The sequence below is a fragment of the Mastomys coucha genome, unplaced genomic scaffold (assembly GCF_008632895.1).
Source record: "Mastomys coucha isolate ucsf_1 unplaced genomic scaffold, UCSF_Mcou_1 pScaffold20, whole genome shotgun sequence".
NCBI lineage: Eukaryota > Metazoa > Chordata > Mammalia > Rodentia > Muridae > Mastomys > Mastomys coucha.
The window spans coordinates 109,447,332-109,472,522 of record NW_022196903.1 but is presented as its reverse complement, the minus strand read 5'-3'; the positions used below and the strand labels follow the sequence as shown (position 1 = coordinate 109,472,522).

At 41.2% G+C, this 25,191-nt stretch overlaps 1 protein-coding gene across 4 annotated transcripts in view; it reads right to left on the bottom strand.

The window, feature by feature from the left end:
- The window catches only part of Washc2c (WASH complex subunit 2C), a 54,037-nt gene that overhangs the window by 18,191 nt on the left and 10,655 nt on the right, over positions 1–25,191 (bottom strand). For 2 of the 4 annotated variants that reach the window (XM_031383049.1, XM_031383050.1), the window contains exons 6-19: positions 23,942–24,035; positions 23,048–23,109; positions 21,752–21,799; positions 21,073–21,183; positions 19,928–20,009; positions 18,509–18,565; positions 17,569–17,684; positions 17,087–17,144; positions 15,484–15,546; positions 14,441–14,623; positions 12,506–12,633; positions 10,136–10,222; positions 4,475–4,576; positions 2,576–2,707 (exon numbers count right to left, since the gene is read on the bottom strand). In XM_031383049.1, the coding sequence (XP_031238909.1) occupies positions 2,576–2,707; positions 4,475–4,576; positions 10,136–10,222; positions 12,506–12,633; positions 14,441–14,623; positions 15,484–15,546; positions 17,087–17,144; positions 17,569–17,684; positions 18,509–18,565; positions 19,928–20,009; positions 21,073–21,183; positions 21,752–21,799; positions 23,048–23,109; positions 23,942–24,035 (1,323 nt within the window). The remainder of the gene's footprint in view (positions 1–2,575; positions 2,708–4,474; positions 4,577–10,135; positions 10,223–12,505; positions 12,634–14,440; positions 14,624–15,483; positions 15,547–17,086; positions 17,145–17,568; positions 17,685–18,508; positions 18,566–19,927; positions 20,010–21,072; positions 21,184–21,751; positions 21,800–23,047; positions 23,110–23,941; positions 24,036–25,191) is intronic. The other 2 variants (XM_031383051.1, XM_031383053.1) reach the window with 1 other exon arrangement.

Genomic DNA, 25,191 nt, shown 5'->3' with positions numbered 1-25,191 from the left:
CACACACACAATCTTCCTCCTCCTCGTCCTCCTCCTCCTCCTCCTCCAATAGGTTGGTCTTTTTCATAGCTTTGCTTCTTGGCCTTGGGTAGTCCCCAAGTCCAGGGTCTGCCAGCCACCAGCCAGCTCTAGTGTGTTAAAGGAACTGGAGGATAGTTAGAAGCAGAGACATACATTATCTAGTGGCTAATTTAAATATGGAATATGACAAGTAAAATTAGTTTACTATCTATTAAGTTACAATCAAACTAAAAATCAAGCATACTCAAAGAAAAGTCTGTTGCAGCATTTTCTCTGTCCAATCACATTAGGGCAGTGACAGGTCTGTGACTGGACAGCAGTAGGAAGGCGGAGCTAGAAGCTTAGGAACAAGGATGTTGGAGGTCAAAGAAGAAGCAGGAGAAATCATCATGGAGGCTGGTGAACAGAACGATCCAGACCCCGCATGGTTTTAAACAGCCACAGTTAGCTAAGGTTTTCACAAGGTTAGAATAATTGGGTTAAAGCATTATCTTTATCATTTGGCTCTGTAATTATTGTATGGGCATCTTGTAAATTGTGATCTTATTGATATATAAACCTGGTTGGATAATTAAGCCTTAAGAGTCATGTTTCTACCGGGTAACTAGGCGCTATATGACTGATTGTGGGGTGTGGAGCATTGCATGTACGCGAGATGATCTTGATAGCTGGGACAGAATAGCAGGAGCCTGCAGGGACGTAGTGGTGAGGCCGGCCAGTACCAGCACTAGAGCAAGAATGTGGTCCGGCAGGCCAGGATTGTTTGTGGAGTGATCGTTTTTAAAATTTCCCGCAACAAAAGTCATGTCTTAAATTTCTTTCTTTTAAGAAGGGGTCCCAAGTAGCCCAGGCTAGCCTTAAATCACTATGTGGCTGAGAATAATCTTATACTTCAGATCCTCCTGCCTCCCCATCTCAAGTACCAGAAATAGAGACAGCACCTGGGGATTAAACCTAGGCTTTCTAAACACTATAGTTTTTGGCTTGCTTTGTGTCAACTCAACACAAGCAAGAGTCGTTTTTGAAAAAGGAACCTCAATTGAGAAAATATCCCTACAAGGTTGGCCTAAAAGAAAGCCTGCAGGGGATTTTCGTGATTGGCACGGGAATGCCCTCTCAGCTGGTGAACCTGGGTGCTATAAGAAAGCAGGCTAAGTGAGTCATGAGGAGCGAGCGAGTATACTGCACCCTCCCTAGCACCTGCTTCAGTTCCTGCCTCCAGGTTCCGACTTGAGTTCCTGCCCTGACTTCCCTCAGTGATAAACTGTGGCATATAACTGTGAGCTGAAATACACCCTTTCCTTTCCAAATTGCTTTGGGTCATGGTGTTTGATCAGACCAACAGAAGCCCTAAGTTAAGACACTAGGCAAGCACTTTACCTCCTTGGCTGCAACCCAACTTTTTTAAAAGGTTTTGATTTTTTTTATTACTGTACTATTTTCCTATGTTGGACATAGAACCAGGATATGCTTACTCTTGCTGGATATATACTGTACACTAGTTACATTCCTAGTGCCAGGAAGACCTTTAAAATTCAGGGCACTAAATTTTATTATGTTGTTTCTCAGCCTTCTAAGATAAAATATAACTCTATACCTTATTTGGATTTATGGTCTTCTGCTCAGCTAAATCAGAATAATAATTAAGCTACTATTAATGCTGATCTCTATGAAAATCACATTCACATTCACTGGCTTACAGAAAAGGAGCTGAATGTGCACAGGCCACTGCTAGTGTGTCTACTGCATTGTAGCTTAATGACACATGGCAGTACTTAAAATAATACACAGTGGATGGGTCCCTGGACACACAGCCCTCCAAGTATAGCCCCCTGGCAATGAAGACAAGCCCTTTGACCTTCTTGCCTTTTCCCTAATGGTAAAACAAAAAGAGGATGCCATGGTCCTCTACTGTGAAGAAAGACAACGGTGTCCTCCCTGTACCTACAGGAAAGGTGGCCCCACTGCTGAACACAGAACACAACCTGCAGGAGCAGAGTTGGTTAAACCCCTTCAGCTTCCCTCTGCAGGCCACTCTCCAATCTTATCATGCTTCTCCCAAACTCTTTGTGCTTTGTCATACTTAGCAAAATATAACCACAGGTTTCTTATCAGCCCAAATGTACCTTAGGTATGAATGCTTTTTCCTTACTATCTTTTTTTTTTTTTTTTGGTTTTTCGAGACAGGGTTTTTCTGTATAGCCCTGGTTGTCCTGGAACTCACTCTGTAGGCCAGGCTGGCCTCGAACTCAGAAATCTGCCTGCCTCTGCCTCCCAAGTGCTGGGATTAAAGGCATGAGCCACCATTGCCCTTGATATCTTTTGATAACAGAGCTTCAGCCATGAACCTGTAGTAGAAGCCATATTAACTCTATTTTAAATGTATTAATGTTTAACATATTACTTAAACACTTTTCTTTAAAAGATACAGTGTTGCAAACACCATCTTTCTGTGACTAAGCCCCAGTGAGTACACAATAGTAAGCCAACATGTTTAGAACAGCTCTAACTCAGTCTTCATCAGGACCTCCTGCGTAGGCAAACCTTAACCTACCTCCTCATCACTGCTGAACAACAAGGCAGATGTCTTCTTTGGGGGCTGCTCTGAAGGTTTTGCTTTCTCTTGACTCTGAGGTTGTAGAGATGAAGTCTGCTTCTTAGCTGCTGCACTCCCAAAAAGATTGTCCTACAAGGACAAAAGGTAGGGAAGTATAGAACATATCAACAGCTCATATAATTGAAACCCAAGCAAGACATTCTTCCATGTGAAGTCATTCTCCTGCGAGGAGAGAAGTATAATATGTGCCGAGAACAGTCACAAAACACCTGAATATCTCATCTACAACCTCTTCAGGTTACCAGCACTATCCGAAAAAGAAAAACAAGATTACCACAGAATTCTTTGAATTAAAACAAAACAAAACAAAACAAATTTAGAGTTGAAGAGATGGCTCAAGGCAGAGGTCCTGAGTTCAACTCCCAGCAACCACATGGTGGCTCACAACCATCTGTAATGAGATCTGATGCCCTCTTCCAGTGTGCAGGAATACATGTAAGCAGAACACTATATACATAGTAAATAAATAAATCTTTTTTTTATTTTAATTATTATTCTGTATGTGCATGTACATACTGGGGTATGTGAATGGGGAAAGTGCATGTATATATGTTAGAGGACAACCTTCAGGAGTTACCACAGAACCTGAGCCAGAGCTTGAGAGAGCAAAGGACAGTAAAGATGGTAGAAGCATCAGGAGGTGTGCCTTCCAGGACGACCTGTGGATGTGAGAGCCTTGGCAGCAGCCAACAATCAAACATCTCTCTCAAAGAATTAGATAGTGCATTAATTACTAAAAGGAGACTTTATAGCTAAGAAAGCTGAAGAAAGAAGGTATTATGTATAATTAATTTATAATAAAGAATACAAAGTATGGAACAGTTTACTAAATAAAATCCCTGGCATCCTAAGGAAATTCAGTTATCTGAATTTTAAAATACTCTAAAAGTATCTAATATGTAGTGACTGTGGCGTTATGTACCTTTGATCATAGGATTCATGAAACCAAGGCAAGAAGATTATAAATTTGAAGCTAGCTTGGGCTGTGCTGCATGGTCATTTACAAAACATCTGGACTACCTAAGAGATCCTGCTACCATACCCAACTCCACCCCAAATTCTATTTACCCACTTTCATTAAGGTAACTGAACAAAACCATCATAGGGCTTATGATACAAAAACTCTTTAGTATATACTGTAGCAGTCCTGAGCCAAAGACAGTACTGGAGGTCTTTAAGTAAAGCCTAGTAAGGTAGAAAGACCACAAGAATAACAAGCTGCAGTTATTGAGATAACTGGGATGTTAGTGACAACAGCTTTCCTTCACCACACACTTAAACACTTTACCAACCACTGGGCAAAGATGTGGCATTACTTATCTCAGTGGTTACAATGAATCTAGTGACCATTAATGCACAGAAGATGGATGTACGCAGTTATCTGCAGAAATTCGGGATTTGCAATGGTGGAGCTGAGTGTGGACCAACAGGCACATGGATCAGCCATGACACAGTGCTACACAAAGGTTCAAATCTGTATTCTCTTACCTCTTACTTTTCTTTACAACCCCCTCCACTCTCTACACCCAGAGTGAGAAGAAATGTAAACCTAAAACCTGGCTGTCTCTTTTCTACTGCCACTTATCCAAGGTATTCTCATAGATCACTGGGTATTTCCACCCTCTGTGTGTGTGTGTGTGTGTGTGTGTGTGTGTGTGTATACACACAAGATTTTAATTGTATTACTGGAAAAACTTGGAAGTCACCAATGTGACCAGACATTAGTAACCTAGAACCTTCTCAGTCGCTCATTTCTACTGTACTCTACTCTAGCTATAAAGCCATCTAAAACAAATTTCTAGTTTAATTATCTGGTGTTCCAATAACAACATTTACCTCTTCATCTTCATCACCAAAAAGGGAGACTGAGGTTGGGGGCTGGCTGGACAGAAGTGATGCACTTTTTGGCTTACTTGAACTTTGAGAAGAAAACAAATCCTGTTGAATCAAAATCAAAGCTGCTGGTTAGCCAGGTCTACCAGTTTTAAGGTGTAATAAGTACAAAATACTAGAACATGGTGGCTTTGTGCATCTAGATTTGATACCTCAGTATGTACCTTTGGTGTGTATGGCACAAGGAGAAAAGGAAAGCCATGAGGTATTTCAGGCAGTATCTTTGTAGGGTGCAAGGACCAAAGGACGTGAGGCAGGAAGACATTTCCCAGTCAGTTCAACCATACAAACAAAAGGCTCCCATTGTCTGAATTACCAATGAGAAGCATTCAATTCTACCACAAAATGGGCGAGATTCGCAAAGGGCTAGGCCAACCAAGGCTCTATTGTTAAGATCTCACTCCCCAGAGAATGCATTACATCTTTTAAATTAATACAAATTAAATTCCTATTTTAAAGGGCTTGTGCTTGAAAGTTAACTCAGTGGTAGCATGTGTGCTGACAGTATCTACTATTCTACTTGAACCTTAACTATGAAACGCTGCAAAAGATCTGCCAAGCTCTGAAGGTGTCCTCAACACTGGATGGACTGTCAGCTCAGAGTGCAAGGAGATTGCAGATGGAGCTGCATGAACTAGAAACAGAAAGTAGGACAACCTGTCCCCTGGGCAGAGGGATGGCAATACAAGAGCCAGATAATTAAACAAGACAAGAACATTTTCCATGACCTCTTTGGACGGTATCTTTTTATTATACAATCAATGCCTACCACTCATACATACAAACCTAATGAGTTTACTGACCTACAGAGAATTCTTAGCATACTAGTTTATACCTGGCTTCATGAGTCCCAATGGTTTGTTTACAAAGAGGCTCCAATATCCCATGCCCCTCTGCATTTTACACAATGACAAATATGTTGGTAAGCTGTATTAGAGAGCAACAGTGGTAAAAACTATATGATATTGGTACAGTGACAGGCAGGTAGATCAATGGAATAGAACTGAAGGCCCAGAAATGAACCCACACACCTATGGTCACTTGATCTTTGACAAAGAAGCTAAAGCCATTCAGTAGAAAACAGACAGCATTTTCAACAAACAGTGCTGGTTCAATTGGAGGTTAGCACGTAGAAGAATGTAAATCGATTCATTCTTATCTCCTTGTTCAAGCTCAAGTCCAAGTGGGTCAAGGATCTCCACATAAAACCAGATACAATGAAAACTAATAGAGGAGAAAGTGGGGAAAAGTCTTGAACACATGGGCACAGGGGAAAAGTTCCTGAACAGAACACGAATACTTATGCTCTAAGATCAAGAATTGACAAATAGGACCTCATAAAATTACAAAGCTTCTATAAGGCAAAGGACACTCAACAGGACAAAACAGCAACCAACAGATTGAGAAAGATCTTTAACAATCCTACATCCAATAGAGGGCTAATATCCAAAATACACAAAGAACTCAAGAAGTTAGACTCCAGAGAATCAAATAACCTATTAAAAAATGAGGTAAAGAGCAAAACAAAGAATTCTCAACTGAAGAATATCAAATGGCCAAGAAGCACCTAAAAAAATGTTTAACATCCTTAGTAACCAGAAAAATGCAAATTAAAACAACCCTGAGATTCCATATCACACCAGTCACAATGGCTAAGATCAAAAACTCAGGGGACAGCAGACACTGGTGAGGATGTGGAGAAAGAGGAGCACTCCTCCATTGCTGGTGAGACTGCAAGCTGATACAATCACTCTGGAAATCAGTCTGGCAGTTCCTCAGAAAATTGGACATAGTATTACCTGAGGATCCAGCTATACCACTCCTGGGCATATACCCAAAAGACACTCCAACATATAACAAGGACACATGCTCCACTATGTTCATAGCAGCCTTATTTATAATAGCCAGAAGATGGGAAGAATCCAGATGTCCCTCAACAGAGGAATGGATACAGAAAATGTGGTATATTTACATAATGGAGTACTACTCAGCTATTAAAAACAATGAATTCATGAAATTCCTAAGCAAATGGATGGAACTAGAAAATATCATTGAGTGAGGTAACCCAGTCACAAAAGAACACACATGGTATGTATCACATGATAAGTGATGTTAGCCCAAAAGCTCAGAATACCCAAGATACAACTCACAGACCACATGAAGCTCAAGAAGAAGGGAGACCAAAGCGTGGGTGCTTCAGTCCTTCTTAGAAGGGGGAATAAAATACTCACAGGAGGAAATATGGAGACAAAGTGTGGAGCAGAGACTGAAGGAAAGACCATCCAAAGACTGAACCACCTGGAGATCCATCCCAGATACAGTCACCACACCCAGACACGATTGCAGATGCCGGGAAGTGCTTACTGACAGGAGTCTGATATAGCTATCTCCTAAGAGGCTCTGCCAGAGCCTGACAGAGGAAGCTCACAGCCAACCACTGCACTGAACACACGGTCCCCAATGGAGGAGTTAGAGAAAGGACTAAAGGAGCTGAAGGGGTTTGTAGCCCCATAGGAGGAACAACAATATCAACCAACCAGAGCTCCCAGGGACTAAACCACCAACCAAAGAGTACACATGGTGGGACTCATGGCTCCAGCCACATCTGTAGCAGAGGATGGCCTAGTCGGTCATCAATGGGAGGAGAGGCCCTTGGTCCTGTGAAGGCTCGATGCCTCAATGAAGGGGAATGCCAGGGCCAAGAAGTGGGATTGGATGGCTGGGTGTGGGAGTACCCTCACAGAAGCAGTGGGAGGGCGGATGGGATGGGGGTTTTCGGAGAGGAAACTGGGAAAGGGGATAACATTTGAAATGTAAATTAAGAAAATATCCAATGAAAAAAAGGGAAAAAAAGATAATCAAAGTAATTCTACCAAAGGACAAAAACCAGATTTCTATATTGTAATTTTGGACCTACTTTGGCGGTGAAGGGGACACACACACACACACACACACACACACACACTCTTACTCCAATTAATTACCTCAATATGCACCCCCCAACTTAATAAAACAAGCTTCCTGCCCACATTTGAGGAAGAGATAAGCACAAAAAACCATTCCTTCCAGTTCCATCTTTTGTCCTAGATTGCCTTATGTTACTTCTATGATGGTGCCCACCAAGCAAAGCCTTCAGTAGTGGTTTTAAAACAAGCCTCCAGTTTATTAAACTCTATCATCAAGAACTTTACTTGAGGGACTGGAAATATAGCTCAGTGGCAGAGTGCTTGCCTAGAGTACACAAGGCTCTGGGTTCAACCACCACTATCCTCCCAATCTCCAGTGTCCCCACACCCTCCACACACACATGCAATGAAATCTGTTTCCTTGTCTCATCAACTGCAGAGGAACTGCATGGACTTCTGTGATGTATAATCTTGGTTGTCATTTGACACATTCTACTAGCTGGGTTTGTGTGTCAACTTGACACAAGCTGGAGTTATCACAGAGAAATGAGCCTCCATTGAGGAAAGGCCTTCATGAGATCCAGCTGTAAGGCATTTTCTCAATTACTGATCAAGGGGGGAGGGCCCATTGTAGATGGAGCCACCTGGGCTGGTGGGCCTGGGTTCTATAAGAAGGCACACTGAACAAGCCAGGGGAAGCAAGGCAACAGACAGCACCCCTCCATGGCCTCTGCATCAGCTCCTGCCTCCAAGTTCCTGCCCTGTGTGAGTTCCTGCCCTGACTTCCTTTGGTGATGAAGAGCAATGTGGAAGTATAAGCTGAATAAACCCTTTCCTCCCCAACTTGCTCCTTCTTCATGGAGTTTCATTGCAGCAACAGAAATCCTAAAGAAGACACAAATCAAGGAAGACAGATTCTCAACTGAGTAACTGCCTTCATCAGACTGGACTGGAGACATATATGTGGGGTATTTTCTTGATTGCTAATTGATGTAGGAGGGCCCAGCCCACTGTGGGCAGTGCCATCTCTGAGCAGGTAGTTCTGAGTTGTATAAGAAAGCAGGCTCAGTACAAGCAGGAGAGTAAGCCAGTGAATTCACAGCACTCCTCCTTGGTCTCTGCTCCAGGTTCCTGCTAAATTCCTGCCTTTGCTTTCTTCAATGATGGACATCCTATAATACAAAATAAACCCTTTCCTCCTCGAGTTGCTTCTGATCAGTGTTTTATCACAGCCACAGAAAAACTATCTGGGACAACTTCCAAGACTAGGATAAAAAAACCCAACATAGCCTCTACATAACACTTTATATAACACAGTCACTGTATAACAGTCTATATAACACAGCCACTGTATAACACTCTATATAACACAGCCTCTGTATAACACTCTATATAACATAGCCTCTACATAACACTCTATATAACACACCCTCTATATAACACTCTATATAACACAGCCACTGTGTAACACTCTATATAACACAGCCTCTATATAACACTCTATGTAACACAGCCTCTATATAACACTTTATATAACACAGTCACTGTATAACACTCTATATAACACAGCCTCTGTATAACACTCTATATAACATAGCCTCTACATAACACTTTATATAACACAGCCACTGTATAACACTCTATATAACACAGCCTCTGTATAACAGCCTCTATATAACACAGCCTCTATATAACACACCCTCTATATAACACTCTATATAACACAGCCACTGTATAACACTCTATATAACACAGCCTCTATATAACACTCTATATACCACAGCCTCTATATAACACTCTATATAACACAGCCTCTATATAACACTCTATGTAACACAGCCTCTGTATAACACTCTATATAACACAGCCTCTATATAACACAGCCTCTATATAACACAGCCTCTATGTAACACTCTATATAACACAGCCACTGTGTAACACTCTATATAACACAGCCTCTATATAACACTCTATATAACACAGCCTCTATATAACACAGCCTCTATATAACACTCTATATAACACAGCCTCTATGTAACACTCTATATAACACAGCCTCTATATAACACTGCATGTAACACAGCCTCTATATAACACTCTATATAACACAGCCTCTATATAACACAGCTGAACTAGCAGAAATAGGTCCCGCTTCCTGAAGCTGCCATGCTTAGAAACCCAGCACACAGGGACAGGAGCCCAAGCTGCTTGAGGCTTACTACCCACAGCCTGTCATCTGTCACCAGCAAGGACAGGTAAAAGCTGTGCTGAATATGTATCACGACGGGAACAAACTCTCTAGTAAGTCACACTACCATTATAGGAAGCAGCCGGCTGATTTCTTCTCTCACAGCTGTGAACCAACAGTCTTAAATTTAAGTATGTTAAAGGAAATGCAATGGATTCAAACCCAAAGTTAAAGCTACTCTGTGTGTGTGTGCGCACGGACGTGCACACGTGTATGTGTGTGTGTGTGTGTGTGTATTGTTTCACACACATACTTTCAAGAAAATGCAGTCTTGCATATGCTAGACAGGCATTTTATACCACTAAATTATATCTTCAGCCCAAGAGATTATTTTCAAAATAACAATTGAACTATTGAATAAAAAGTCTTAACCCTCTGCTCACAGGCTCATCAGAAAGTTACTGATATATCTACAGATGAACATCCAGAACTAAGAAAAGAATTCCATACCTCAGAGTCCTCTTCATCTGAAAACAAACCCTTCTGAGTCTTTGTTTCTGACACAAGCTTCAGATTTTTGCTAGAAGGTAAAGTGATCTAGTTGGATCCCCACCAAAAAAAACAAAGGAAAAGAAAATATACTATTAGCAAGTTAGAGACATGGAAACAAGTTCATTTCAGAAAATATTCCCAGCCTCTACCATGAGAAGGCATCAGGCCAAGTACCAAAGGATTAAACATGCCCTGGACCTTCATCTCTATAAAGTTTACAGCAAGAGTTTATATAGAATTACCATGACAAAGAATTTAAATACTGGTGTAAATTAGTGAACAGAGAAGAAACAGTGTCACTAGAAAATAAGTTTCTCAGATTTCCCAGAATAGTGAAATGGTGCAAACAAGATAAAGCACAGGGCACATCTTGTATAAATGGAACATGCAGTCACATGGGGCACATCTGTGTACATGGAACATGTACTGTCACATGGAGCACATCTGTGTACATGGGGCATGCAGTGTCACATGGAGCACATCTGTGTACATGGAACATGCATTGTCACATGGAACACATTTGTGTACATGGAACATGCACTGTCACATGGAACACATCTGTGTACATGGAACATGCACTGTCACATGGAACACATCTGTGTACATGGGGCATGCACTGTCACATAGGACACATCTGTGTACATGGAACATGCACTGTTACACAGGGCAGTTTATGTACATGGAACATGCACTGTCACATGGAGCACATCTGTGTACATGGAGCATATACTATCACATGGAGTACATCTGTGTACATGGAGCATGCACTGTCATACAGGGCAGTTTGTGTACATGGAACATTGTAAGTGTCACACAGGCATATAAAGAACAGACACAGGGCAAGCTGGTTGAGGGACGAGGGGTTCTGAATGCTGACACTTTGGTAGTTGTGAGCATTAAATGAGGTTGTGACACAGTGGCATGTGTGATGGCTACTCTTGTCAACTTGACTACATCTGGAATTAACTAAAACCCAACTGGCAGGGCACACCTGTGAGGGACCTTTTTCCTAATTAAATCTTTTAAAATGGAAAGACCTATTTTTAATCTGGGTCTTTTGGAGAAGATGCATCTGTAATCTAGACCTTCTGAGATAGGAAAATCCACTTTTAACTTGGTCTACACCTTCTGCTGGTAGCCTAGATAAAGGACATGGAAGGAAGCTTGCTCTCTTTGCTTGTCCTTGCTCTCTAGCAAGTCCATTCCCTCACTAGCACTAGAGCCTACTTCTTTGGGATTCCAGTATATATTGAAGACCGTCTGAGATGTACAGCCTGGCTGACTGAATAACTACTGGATTCTTGGACCTTCCACTGGTAGACAGCCATTGTTGTACTAGCTGGACCACAGCCTGTAAGCCATTCTAGAAAATTCCCTTTCTAAATAAATCCCTTAATAAATTCTCTTATATGTATACATAAGTACACACACACACACACACACACACACACACACATTCACTAAAGAAAAAAAACCTATATAGGACATCTATAGGATAAGATGTCCCCCAGGGGGAAAAAAAAAGAGAATACTGACTATGTATAGAAGTATTTTAAATCAGTATTGTAATGGGTATGATTTTATAAAAGAAATTTTATGGCAACCTGGAGCCTCATGAATGCAGACTGCCATGAGATTCTTGCAGCCAGCCTCTGGCATTTGGTAATAAACAGTATTCTGAGAGCTGCCTAATAAGACATGTAAGGTGGTAAAACATCACAACGACTATAAATCACTTGCAAATCGTTCTGAAAACAGTATGCTTGCATGAAGGTTCAGATATATATTTGACAAGTCCTCACTTATCTCACAAATCTGATTAGATGTTATTTGGAGTTTCATTGTGTCTTTCAATTTTATGTTCAAAGTTCTTAATATAAATGTAGCTGCTATTCTTGATCATCAACCTGGCACATTTGGGAAGTGGGAACCTCAACTAAAGAACTACTTCCATCAGACACTGGCCTGATGTCTGCCAGGCATTTATTTTCTTGGTTGCTAACTATGCAGCGCCACTTCTGGGCTGGTGGGCCTGGGCTGTGTAAGAAAGGCTTGCTCAGCTGCCTTTCAGAAATAAATGACGTCAGTCAGCAGTATTCTTCCACTGCCTCTTCCTTGAGATCGTCTCCTGGCTTCCCTCAAAGATAGGCTGCAATCTGTAAAATAAACCCTTCTCTCCCCTAAGTTGCTCTGGTCAGTGTTTATCATATCAACAGAAAGCAAACTAGGACAGCAAACATGAACGAGAACTCTACGTCCCTCTGAGATCCAGATAAACGGCTATTGGAAGTTGCCCAGGCCAATCTCCCTCAATCCACCTCTACTCACCCTTTTATCTGCCCGTGTTTTGTTTTCATCTGTCTGACTCACAGACGCTGCTGGCAATGCTGCTGCTTTTTCTTTAAACAGATCTCCTTCTTCCTCATCAAAGATAATGGCAGTGGACTTGACTTTGTCTTAAAAGAGAAACCATAGCATAAAAATTACACCAGGGTCAAAATACAAATACACACACACACACACACATTTCTTCCAAAGATAAATATGGAAGGCATCTTATTTCTTGCTCATTTACAGAGAAATACAAAGTAAGCAGAGCCCCGCTCCCCTTTGATTCTCGCTGCAGTTCTGAGGGCTGACCAGAGAGGACGACATGCCAGTCAAGTGCTCTGCCACAGAGCTAACTGCCACAGGTTCCACGGCCCTGGTACTCAGAGAGCAACAACAGTTCAAATAAAGTAGAAGACACTAACCATATGAATGAACCTTCTCCAAACAGAAGATTCTTGTGCTAAATGTATCCAAATGGGATTTAAAAGTAAAGATCACTTTACGGAGCCAAAATGTCATTAACTGTAGGACGGAGATGTGAAGGGTGACTCCAGTTTTCTTTAAAAATCAAATTATACAGAAGAAGATGAAACCAAATGCTGGCATTCCCTCATCTCCACCTGCCCACCCAGACCAGACAGACAGAAGAGCTTGGTATACACACTTCTAAATCTTACCTTATGTGTATGTCAGCTATTCATAAGACTAAAATTTTGAATAATCTGAGTAAAATGCCCTACCATTTGTGTTTTCCATCTAATGTACAATGAAAATATTCCAGGGTAAAAAAGTAAATGCCTTACCTTTTTTACAAGATTTCTATTTATTTATGTGGTGCATGTGTGTTTGCTCAGGTGTAGGGTGTGTGTGTGCATCTGTGCATGCACACAGAGGTCAGAAAATGACAGGTGTCCTATTGCTCTCTACCTAGTCCTTTGAGAGAGGATCTTTCCCAGATCTTGGGGCTTGTGTTTTCTCTACTAGCTTTGAAGCCAGCAAATCCCAGTGGTCCTATCTCTGCTCTTTTACAGTGGGAGGTCTGGGCATCAGTCCCCAGAACTTGTAGAAAGTACTCATAACATCTGAGCCATACCTCCAGAAGCTCATTCTTTTCAAAATTGTACAAAGGCCCTCTAAACAGAAAGACCACAGCTTTCCTGACTCAGAAAAACCTGATTATTCCCCTACTTTTGTTCCCCAAGCATAGCCATGTCAGAGAGTAAAAACACAGGAAAGACTTCAGTGTGGACTTGAGAGGAGGGAAGATCTTTGAGGGGGAAATGTGGCAAACATGCTGGGGGTTGGAGGAGGATGAGCCAAAGCAAAGGATAATCTGAGTTCTCCGGCAGAGAAAAGAGAAGCTGGGAATTAAGCAACAAGCACGTGATGCTCTGCTCATGTAATATTATCCAGAGGTGCTAGGAGGAAGTGTGACTAAGTTTCTGCCTGCAATTTGAAAGGCAGAAGCAGAAACTTCAAGAATACAAAAGAAATTCAGCTTCCTGTTAAACAAGATAACCTCAGTAGTTAATTCCCAAAGCAGAAAAGATTGGCCTATGTGGGACCCCCAAGGCTATAGCACAATTTAAGCACAGACAAGACAATGGCAGCAATGTTTGGTAAGGCATTCTGAAACTGCAAGAGAAAACTGAATGTGAAGTGGTGCACAGGGCGGCGGTGGCGCACACCTTTAATCCCAGCACTTGAGAGGCAGAGGCAGGCAGTTTCTGAGTCTGAGGCCAGCCTGGTCTACACAGTGAGTTCCAGGACAGCCAGGGCTATACAGAGAAACCCTGTCTCGAAAATACAAAAAAAAAAAAAAAAAAAAAAAAAAAAAAAAAAAAAAAAAAAAAAAAAAAAAAAAAAAAGAACTGTGTTGCCTTAAGTTTAATTTTCTTCTCTAAGTTCCCAGAATTAGCCTAAAAGTGGTACCGGTCTTGGAAGGCTTGCTAGAAGATGACATAAAAAAGTTATCATCATCATCATCGTCGTTGTCATCATCAAAGAGGCCAGCAGGAGACGGCACATGTGGGCTCTTCCCTGGAGGGGGCTGCTCATGTTTCTGGAACTCCTTCAGTGATGGGGCAGAGGTGGATCCAGACACATCAGTATACCCTGAGGACGGAAAGACAATCAGAGCTGTGATCCAGTGGGACATAGCCTCCTGAGAGCACTCATGAGTTAGGTTCATCCATAAAACATTGAGAAAATGAAATCACCTTTGTGCTAGTGTTGGAGAGCTAAACCAAAGTGCAGGGCTGACTGACCCTCAGGAAACTGCACTGATCCCCTCACTCCTTCCCCCTTACTGTCTGTCAGCCTCTCCCCTTTCCTCTTTTTTCCTTTCCTCTTCTCCCCAACACCTGCAGACCTCTGCAGTATTGGAGAGGAAACCAGAGCCAAGCACATACTAAGCAAATGCTAAAGCACTCTGTCCCATCCCAGTCCCAAAGCCTCTGAATTCATATGGAATGTGAGCTCAGAGCATCAGTAAATAGGCTGTACTTATAAACACTCAAATGTCTTCTAGGGCTCCCGGGTACCCACCCCCAATCCCTAGCCACTGCTTATAAAATGTCAAAATGGATTTATACAATTTTTAAGAAAGGATGCCAGGGTTATGGCTCAGCAAGTAAGTGTTTGTTCTGAAACATAAGGATCTCAACTCAAATCCTCAGAATTAAAAAAAAAAAAAAAAAAAATGCAGGGTGTGGCTGGCACCTGTGCCTGTAATCCCAGTGCTGGCACAGGCTGGGGAAGCTCTCTGGAGCTTACTGGCCACCAGCCTAGTTCCAGGTTCAGTGTAACACCCTGCCTCAAGGTAATATGAAATAATTTGTCATCTCCCCTCTGCATACATAGGCACATGTGCACACAATACACACATACAGCTTCCCTCATTCACTTGTGTATACAATACACACACACACACACACACACACACACACACACACACAAGGAATAAAACCTGTTACCTAAAAGTACCGAAACAGCCCCTGCTGGGATTTTCTTTCCAGGTTTAGGGGATGGAGGTGGTTCTAGAATAAGAGAGAAAAGTCAATTACTTCACCAGATTTGCTGAGCATGGCAGGACATACCTGCAATCACAAGACTTGAGCAGCTGAGGCAGGAGGATGGACGTGTATCAAGAACAGCTCAGGGTTACATGCTAAGCACCAGACCAACCATAACTACATAGCAAAAATGTCAAAAAGAAAAAGAACCCACCCTTTCTCTGAGGCAATTTGTCCCCAAGTAAGTCTTTTTAATTATTTTTTATTTTTACTGATATCAGCAGCTTCTTCCTTAGGATTAATACAGTCTAAACTATGACTCCCATGAAGACACACTGAGGTTAAGTAGCAGCAATGAAGACATATGAAGGAGTCAAGAACAGAGCAAGCAAGATCTTTTAAAATAGGTCTAGTGCTATCCGTCCAGCTCAACAAGATCAACTGGTGAAAGGGAACAGCAGAAATCCTGTGATGGTTGTGAACAAAATAACATGAATGCAATGAGAAAAACAAGAAAAGGAAGGTGACCAGACAGCAGATGAGGATGGCTCCAACAAGGAACACATCACACAGGAGGATGGCTCCAACAAGGAACACATCACACAGGAGGATGGCCCCAACACAGAACACATCACACAGGAGGATGGCTCCAACATGGAACACATCACACAGGAGGATGGCCCCAACACAGAACACATCACACAGGAGGATGGCCCCAACACAGAACACATCACACAGGAGGATGGCCCCAACACAGAACACATCACACAGGAGGCCATCATTTAAAACAACTTATTTCCAGTTCTTTTACTATAAATAGTATTACTAAAACTACTCTAACTCTAATGGAATAAAATAAGTTTCCAAAAACTACTTTGGGCTATTAAAAAATTCCTACAGATGATTCTGATGAATTACTAATGACCAAGTGATACTCTCAACATGATGTTCCTGTGAATTAAATGTCATTATAGTAAAGCTAGCCTAAGCATAACAAATACTTTTTCTTTTTGACTTTTTTTATCATCTTTAAAAGGTAAATGCACGATATGGATCTGAAGATGGTACTGCTCTCTATTGCTAAGACAAAAATTAATAAAGACAAACTTTCTTCAACTGTTTCAAGCAAACAAAGCCTTAGTTTAACAGAAATAAATTTTTGAGTGTTCTGTCTCAGAATAGAAAGAGCTTTAGAACATGTTTGCTAGGTAGTTTTTTGTCAGCCTGATACAATTTTGAGTTATCTGGAAAGAGCAACTCTCAGTTGAGAAGCTACCTCCATCAGATTGGCCTCTAGGAAAGTCTGTGGATCACTTTCTTAATTAATGATTGATGTGGCCCAGCCCATTTTTATACAATGCCAGCCCTTGGCTAGATGGTCCTGGGAGAGAGAGAAAAACAGCTAAAGATGAGCCTGGAAGGCAAGCCAGGATGGTGGACCAGACGCTACACAGATGGCACACCCCCTTTCCTCCCCGAGCTGCTTTTGCCATAGTGCTTATCACAGAAACAGAAAGCAAACTAGGAACACAGGCAAGGAGAAGGCATCCATTCCCGTGCCTACCTTCACTGACAGGGGCTTGTGCTTGCCGATCCCGGGGGGCTTCCTTGAAGAGGTCACTCTAGTTGTGGTAAGGCATAGGATAATTTTAAAATGCAGAGGTAAACAAGGCTGAACTTGAAGATTTCTGAAAAGTATCCTATACTTTGAAGCTACATATTTACTGTCCTACCAAAGAATCAGTGACATGCAGACTAGAGCAAAATGATCCTAATTTGGGCCTGTCAGGGGTTAAATAAAAACATAGGAGAGGACAACATATTGATAACTAGAGAAAATTATCCACTACTGATACTCCACAGCCTCTCCTCATGTCAAGGGACAAGAGGACATCAGGACAGATACTATTTCTCTCTGTGGTTCTGTCTTTAACATGTCCCCAGATGTGAAAAGCATAATAGGAAGCTTCTTTCTCTAACAAAAGCATGGCTTTCTTCCTTGCATGTTCAATGACACAAAGAGCTTTACTCAATTGCCCAACTCACCTCATCTTCATCATCAAAAAGCCCCTGCCCATCACTGAACAGACCACCTCTAGAGCCAAATGGTGAGAAGTCTTCATCAGTCAACGTGGGGGGTGGGAACAAGATGTCTTCTTCATCTACCACAAAGTAACGTTGCACAGGAGTGTTAAACTGGTTGGCCTGTGCTGGTGGCACACTGCTGGTAACGCCAGCATTCAGGAGACTAAGATTAAGGAATCAAAGTTCAAGGACAGGCTGGGCATGGAAGGATTAAGGCCAGCTTGGGCTACATACAAATTACAAACTAGCTTGAGCAATATTTTTCCTCAAATGTTTAAGAATGAAAGGGGGAAAGATGGGTTTGGGATTTCACTATATCTGGGATTGCCTCTGTAGCATATTGGCATGACTTTAATAAAGCCATACTTCACAAGGAGTACTGAGAACAAAGCAGTAGATTTCAAACAATTCAGGGAAGTTCCTCAAAGGCTCTCGGCCTCAAAGGAGCAATGTCTGGGGACAAAAGCGATTCTCTTTAGGCCAATCTCTTGACTGACTTACTCTGAAGCAAAAATCTAGATTACCTGCCACATGCCCAAGCTGAGAGGAAGGAAAAACAAACTGAGCAACAGTTCCATAGATGAAGACATGCGAGGGAACACATACATGTCACTAGCTAATATGGAAGGGTCACATAGAATCTTCACTGAAAACTTTAGCAACCCATAATTCCTACACATCTAAAAAAAAAAAAAAAATCCAGAAAGACAGAAAATGCCTACTTTAGACTAGCAATTCAATACTCACAAGCATTACTCCTCACTGGCTTTTCTTTTACCCTAGCACCTAAAATGTGTTTTCAGACGCTTTAAAAAAGTGAATGGAGACACAGCCTACTTGTCAGCACTCGCCAGTGACACCTTTCCATTCTATAAAGGCTCCTAATGAGTGAAGGCCTTACCATCTGGAGGAGTTCTCCCTTCCTTCTTCTCCTTCACTGTCTTCTGAGGTTTTCCATCTGTGGAGGGTAACTTATAAGAATCTCAGAGGTTTCGCAATACTTATTAGCATTCTTGTTATAGATACTGATTCACCATTCAACACTGCATCCTCATGACAGGCTAAGAGCAGAAGACTCACATTTATATCTCAGCTCCATTAGAGCCCTTACTACAGGCGTAGGCTGCCAAGTCATGTGCATACCAGGATTGCACTCAAGGAAGAAATTACTCTTACCTTTCTACTCTGTTAAATAACTTGAGTGGTCAAGATTTAAGAGTAAACATTAAGCCCTGGATTCACAATCTGCTGTCCATAGTTCTCTGGGGTTCCCATATTCCATGCATGTAAGATGTTGCATAGATACACACATGTACTGGGGGAAGGGAGAAATAGGATACTCATGGTATCTAAATATCAAGTAGACTCCAAGAGCTACTGACATGGCTTAAAGCAGCCTTTCACAGGGGCCACCAAAGACCACTAGAAAACACAGATTTCAACACACTAAAAAATTCATTAAAAAAAAAAAAAACAGAAAAATCAGAAAATCAATTATAAAGTAGCATCAAAAATAATTTTATGGTTGGGCATCACCATACTATGAGGAACTGTAGTAAAGGGATACAGCACTAGGAAGGTTGAGAACTACTGGCTTAAAGGGTAAAAGTGCTTAGCATCAAGCCTGACAACCAGAGCCACAAGGCAGGAGAAAGGAGAGAACCAATTCTGCATACACATCAAAGCATGCGCATATCCCTCCACCCCAACCAATTCTGCATACACATCAAAGCATGCGCATATCCCTCCGCCCCAAGTAAATGAATGTCAAACAACAACAAAGTAGTCTAAGAAAACACAACAAAAATCAGTAACTAGGCTGGAAAGATGGCTCAGAGGTTAAGAGCACTGAATGCTCTTCCAGAGGTCCTGAGTTCAATTCCCAGCAACTGCACAGTAGCTCACAACCATCTGTAATGGGATCCGATGCCCTCTCTTCTGGTGTGTCTGAAGACAACTACAGTGTACTCACATACATAAAATAAATAAATTTTAAAAAAACCAAGAATTAAAATTTAAGCTCATCATGCCTTAGTTAAGTAGTGAAGCCCATGTATGGGTACAGTGGCTATGGTTTTGATCCCCAGCACTCAGAGAAGGAAAGAAGATCAGAAATTCAAGGCCACCCTCGGCTACACTGCATATTTGAGACTAGAATGGAATATATGAGATCCAGTCTTTAAAAAAGGAAAGAAAAAAAGACAAAGAGACAGAAAGACAGACAGACAGACAGACAGAGAGACAGAGCATGTGTGAGGTGGCACATAGGCAAACCACAGCATGCCACAAACCACTCCATTAACCTGCCTTCAGAACTCACCTATCTGTCCCTCTTTCCGCTGGTTTGAGATATCTCCTTTGATCCGAGCTGCCAGTTCATCGGCAAAAGATGTAGGTCTTTTCTATAGGCAAAAAATAAAATCCAACAAATGAGTACATTTATGGACACCTAACAAAATTATATCAAGTTACAAAGAAATCAAACTACAAATAAAACAGGGCTTTTAAAAAAAGATTTATTTATGTGTATATGAGAATATACTTGCAAAAACAGGACTTTATTAATGAATTTAATCACATGGAACCTATAAAGCTCAGGTAAGTAACAGAATTCACAAAATATCTTCTTAAAATGAGATCCTGTTATTTTTTAAAATCCTTAAAAAAACCTCAGTAAGAAAACTAACACGAGTATACGGAGGGAGACAGGAGAGCATTTGATCTCAAAATTCTGGAGCCAACTATTTTCCCAATGAGCTGACTAACCCATCCTCACATTAAAGGAAAGGAGCACTAGTAAGGCAACTGCAGACACCGAGACATTTCCTGCTATCTATAGACTATCAATCAAGGGGCACAAGAGAGATGAGCCCACGTCAGACACCAGGACATTTCCTGCGGTCTACAGACTACAATCAAGGGGCACGAGAGATGAGCCCATGTAGGGTATCTTACGGTATCCTGTAATTCCAGCTGCAAGGAAACTAATACCCTGACACCTGGTCTCCCTAGGAACCCACATACATGTGTGCAAATACAGACACACAGATATACCAAAAGCACATTCACAGACAATCTTACAAAGGAAAAATTCAACTTACAAATATAGGGGCTGTAGAGATGGCTGACTCAGTACAATGCTTGCTACATAAGTGTGAGAGCCGGAGTTCAGAAAGAAGCTCAGCATGCACATAAAAAGCTAGAAGTGGCTATGTGTATCTGTTATCTCAGAGATGTAAAGATAGAGAGAACCCCTGGGGCTTGGTGCCTACTGGTTTAACTGAACTGGTAAGCCCTAGGTTCAGTGAGAGAGCCTGACTCAAAATAAAGGGGGAGAGCAACTGAGGAAGTCATCTACTGTTTACCTCTGGCTACACACCATTACAGATATGATGTAAGACGACAACAAAAATAAAGTGTCAGTATTAAGGAGCAACGTGATAAAAAAGTGGTAATTACACTTACAGACTTAACATTTTCCTCAATATCCTCAATATCACCACCCTCCTTCTCAGAGTCAGCAAAAAGGTCACCATCATCATCCTCTTCTTCATCACTCATTTGGGTTACGGTATGCTGAGAATGTAGAACAGAATTTCTAGATGCAAGTCACCAAACTGAAAGGGAGACACTGTCACTTTTTAATCTCTCCCTTTAAAAATGTAAGCACACTGGGAACATACATTCCATATAAATTACTTATTAGGAACGAAACAGAGGACTTACTTTTTAGTAAGAATATAAGAGCAAAAATATCAAAGCAAGATATTAGAATTTCCAATTTGTTCATTTTTAGAGGAATATAAATTAGTCTTAAGAAGTGATGGCTATAAGGAGCTATTAAAAAGGAGCAAAAGTTGGAAAAGGTAATATCCAAAGGAGGTGGCTAACCTTAATACATGACATACTTAAAAGAAAAATAACTGTGAGCATGAAAATCCTCACGTATCATCAAAAGGTCATTTTAGGAGACGTGGCATACAAATATCATGCAGAGCTTGCCAAACATGCCTAGGACCCTAGGTTCAATCCCTAGTATCCTAGGTTCAATCCTGCTATTAGCAGGAGGAAAAGTCACTTTAGTATACACATTATGCTTTAACTAAAGCTTTAAAATGAATTCATTTCAATACATGAGCTTTACCTGATTTTGGTCATTGTCACTATGACTGGCAAAATCTTCATCTGATTCCTGTGGGTGAAAAAGTTTTGCTGTTAATGCAGAAAAGACCTTATCAATCTCTGAGGTAAGTGACTGTGCCAGGCAGAGGGAAAGCTTTAAGCTTGTACTCTGAGTCACCTTACACAGCAGACGGGAGGAATTCAGGCAATAGCACTAGAGTTGTCTAGCTACCATAATTGTTGTGTTTCATATAGATAGTTCCAATGATTCATTCATATCATTTGTATTTCCCAGTTCTAACCTTCAGATTTAAAGAAAGAACATCATTTAATTAAATCATAGGAGGTTGGTTTGTGTTACTTTACATTTTGGACTATAATCTCTGTACTCCCTCTAGTAGGATAACTACTTCATTAAGCTCAAAAACTGAAGGTCAGTTTGCTACTAACAATTACTACACTGACGGCTAAAGACAAAGGACTCGCAGACAGTATCTGTAGCAAGGTAATAGGCGCTTTTTTCCTACTGCCAGGGTGTCCATTTGCCGAGCTGGAGGAAGGAATGCAGGAGAGGGAGGGCAAGTGCAAGAACAAAGGAATGAAAATCAGACACACAGAATGGTCTCCTTTTAGAATCTCATCCTCTCTGTCTGAAGAACAACTCAAGGTGCCCGACTCTGGATCAAGGCTGTTCTCTGTGGACCTTTAGACACTAGCCAATGAACATGAAGTAGATGCTTTCAATAGAGGACTTAAAAAATTCCTCAAGGGATGAAAAGGTGGCTCAGTGGTTAAAAGACCATGCTGCTCTTGCAGGGGATAGGAGTTTGGTTCCTAGCACCTCCATCAGGCAGCTCACAACGGCCTTAGCTCCAGGTCTAGGGCATCTAACACCCTCTTCCAATCATTAGGAGCACTGCATACACGTGTACATATCTGCATAACAGTAATAATAATAACTTTTTAAAAGTTGTTCATTGTAGCTATTTATTTTTTCCTAAGATTATTCAACACAGACACAGTCCAAGACTAAGTTTTAGGCAGAGACAGTGCTACAATACCTAAGCTGTTCTCTCAAAATATAATGGCAAGTGGAGAAATTTGGTAGAAAGGAAGAGAGGTAAGTAACACTGAAAGGGATCAGAGCAGTTCTTACTTCATTCTCTACAAACTAGAAAAGAGAATTTCAACCCTTCAGGTTCTGCCCTGTGAGTTCTATGAAATTAGTTCCCTAACCCTGAAGCATGTCACACGCCTAGCCTGGGACATACACCTTAAGCTTCCTGCCCACCATGACCAGGCCATACCATATCCTCACCTCCTCTTCTTTCTCATCTTCACTATCCACAATGCTCCCACGGTCACTGCCCACAGAGCCTTCTGTTGGGAAGAGTTGTAAAAGTCAGCACCATTAACAATAAAAAAAAAAATGTTGAGGGAACAAAAAAAAAAGTCAGCACCAATTTCACCAGAAAATGTCTGTAGCCCCTTCTCCAAGTAGCCAAGCACAATAGTGTCAAAGAGACTCGGATGAAACCACTGCCATTTGGTGGAATGAAAGCACCTGTGTAATTAACAGAATCTCAAAGTATCTCCTATAAATTAAAAAAAAGTCATAAATTGGCTTTTCAAAGACTTCATGGTAAAAAAAAAAAAAAGAAGAAGAAGGAGGAACTATATCAAACTAGAAGTCACTGGTGGTGACAGTGCAGGCAACTAACTGCTTGCCATCCTGACGGAGGGAGCTCAGTCTCTGGAATTCACACGTTAGAACACATAAAATAATGAAATGGAATTAAAAGGTGACTAGAGTGGTTTAACAACTAAATGCCTTAAGTCTTAGCCCAGAGAAGGCGGCAGAGGTAGTAAAGGACTTTGATGGGATAACAGACAAATCTGAATATGACCAAAGATTAAATAACAGTAAGATCTCTTGAAACTGACCACTTTACAGCATGGTTATATAGGAAAACGTCCTTGTTCTGAGAAGATATACAGAGAACATTAGGACATTAGGGTCATGGAGATTCAGGTGCGCTATGATGTACAGACAAAGAACAAAGGCACATGGGAAACATTAGCTGGCACACCTGAGTGAAGTTCTATGGGCACTTGCCACTGCTCTTGCAATATTATCATAAAGCAGAAATGACTTTACCATAAAAGGTTAAGCTGTAGGATACATGTCAGAAACACTGGTGAGAAAGCGCACCTTCACTGGATAGCTCTCCAAGCCCTACGTCTTCCTGTTCCATGAAGAGCTTTGACCCAATGAGATAGGGTAAAGGCCGGTCAATGTAGAGATCCTTCAAGGAAGCAAAGGGCACAGCCATTAAACACATGGGTTGAAAAATAAAGCCAAGTGTTCTACTTGACGGCCTGCTGCATCTAGTATCTAAATCAAGTTAAGGTGATAAAGTAGAAAATAAGAAAACATGACAAGGTTAAAGTACATTTTCAAAACTTCAAATCCGACCAGGCGGTTGGGGGTGTACACCTTTAACCACAACACTGGGGAGGCAGAAATAGGCAGCTCCCGGTGCATTCAAGGCCAGCTTGGTGGTCTAAGAAGGAACTTCCAGGAAGTCTTCCTTAGCAGAAGCCACAAAGCGTCTGCCACTCGGGAGCGTCCCTAGTTCATCTAATCCCAACCCAAATCTCCTTTTTGCCCTGAAGACTAGCAACAAGAAGGAGAAAGGTTGGTCAAAGGGCACAAAAGCTTCAGTTCGCCCTAACATGAGCTGAGCAAGGATGACTCCAAGACCAACCAACGTGCCAGACTGCCAGACACTGAGGAAAGCTCGCAGGGGAACAAGTCCTCCAGGGAAGGGCACAACTACTGGTTCCAGCACCAAATGGTCAGCCCTGAAAACACACATGTAAGTGACATCATATGACTCAACAGGTTATATTTAGGAATATATATACGTTATACAAACACACATGTGACTTCAATAACAATTAATGGAAAAAGACACGAATTTGAAGGAGAGTGGAGAGAGGTATATGGGAAGAAACATTGTAACTAAATTATAATCTCAAAAAAAGGAAAACCAACTCAAGTTAAAGGAAATAAGATCAAAAGCTAACAATATTAACAGGATGATTACCGTTAATAAAATACATCATATTTTTTAATCACTGGGAGATTTTTAACTGTTCTCACCATGAATTAAGTATGTGACACACAAGTTAGAATAAGTCATTCTACAATTAATGGACATTTAAAACATGAAATATATATACACAAATACATATTACAATGTTTTTCTAATAAAAATTAAAACGTCAGCCTGAAAATAAAAATAAAAATGATCCACAAAACAGTGGGTAGATAAAGGTCTACGGACTGGAGTTCAATCCCCAGCACCCATGAAAAGGTAGGAGAATAAATTTTAAGTGTTAAAAATCAAATTGAAAAAACAAACCCAATCCAGTTAAAATTCTGACCCCTCCCCTTAA